The following is a 964-nucleotide window of genomic DNA, read 5'->3' as shown; positions in this document are numbered from 1 at the left end:
GAAATTATAATGTAAAAAAAAAAAAATTTGTCCACTGCCAGTCTTTGTCATTATTCATTAAATCATAATGTTTGTTTGTTTGTTTGTTTTGAATTTCACGCAAAGCTACACGAGGGCTATCTGAGCTCAATCATAATGAAAAATGTCTGTGGTCATAGCACCCAAAAGCATTGGCAATATTCCACCTGTAAAATATGATTCAAACACAAATGTCAAACTATGTAGCATCTACAAGAGGGGTTAGAGGTTAGAAGTTGAGGACTTTGGCCAACAACATTTCAACTCTTACTGCCTTTGGCTGTCTGCAGCAACTTGTGGGAAGGCAGTCACCCTTAATATTTTGACATGAAAGGCAATTGTTAAAATAACCTTTTAGTAGAAATAAACAACCCTATACTTTTACTATATATAGACACACACACACATATGGCAGAAAACAATTTCCAAATGGTCCTACCTTTAAACACTCCAATTGTTTATCTGGATCTCTACCTTGTCTTTTTAAAAATTCAAATAAGTAGATGTGACTATGAAGATGTGTTGGGTTGTTGGTGGCATACATTTCAAGATCTGCTATAGCATCATCTATTCTGTTATCATATTCTAACATCTGAAATATAACAGCAAGTTAAAAAATAAAGCTCTTTGCAAATAGGGTTATGCCCATTTCACTAAAAAAAATGTTACATTTTGTATACTAGCCACATCAAACACTACTGTTTTTGTAGGAACTATAAAAAAAATATCACAAAAGGTAATTAAAGTAATAATGGTTGGAGACGGCTTGAATGGGTAATGAAGAAAAACTTTAATATAAGTTTAACACAGCAGCAAATGTACAACGTTTTGTCATCATCAGGTACAAGTAATTTACACTGACATGGATATATATATATATATATACAGTATTGAACAAAAAGGTCACATGACCAGATACTGTTGCAAAACTCAGAAGATGTATCTA

General features: G+C 32.5%; 1 protein-coding gene across 2 annotated transcripts in view; it reads right to left on the bottom strand.

Annotated features, from left to right (window-relative positions):
• The window catches only part of LOC106467819, a 55,700-nt gene that overhangs the window by 20,855 nt on the left and 33,881 nt on the right, over positions 1–964 (bottom strand). For both annotated transcript variants that reach the window (XM_022396012.1, XM_013928198.2), the window contains exon 9: positions 458–610. In XM_022396012.1, coding sequence (XP_022251720.1) covers positions 458–610 — 153 coding nt within the window. The remainder of the gene's footprint in view (positions 1–457; positions 611–964) is intronic.

This window comes from Limulus polyphemus, unplaced genomic scaffold (assembly GCF_000517525.1).
Source record: "Limulus polyphemus unplaced genomic scaffold, Limulus_polyphemus-2.1.2 Scaffold2753, whole genome shotgun sequence".
In the NCBI taxonomy this organism is placed as follows: domain Eukaryota; kingdom Metazoa; phylum Arthropoda; class Merostomata; order Xiphosura; family Limulidae; genus Limulus; species Limulus polyphemus.
Note: the sequence above shows the minus strand (reverse complement) of the source record. Positions and strands in the feature narration are given on the sequence as shown.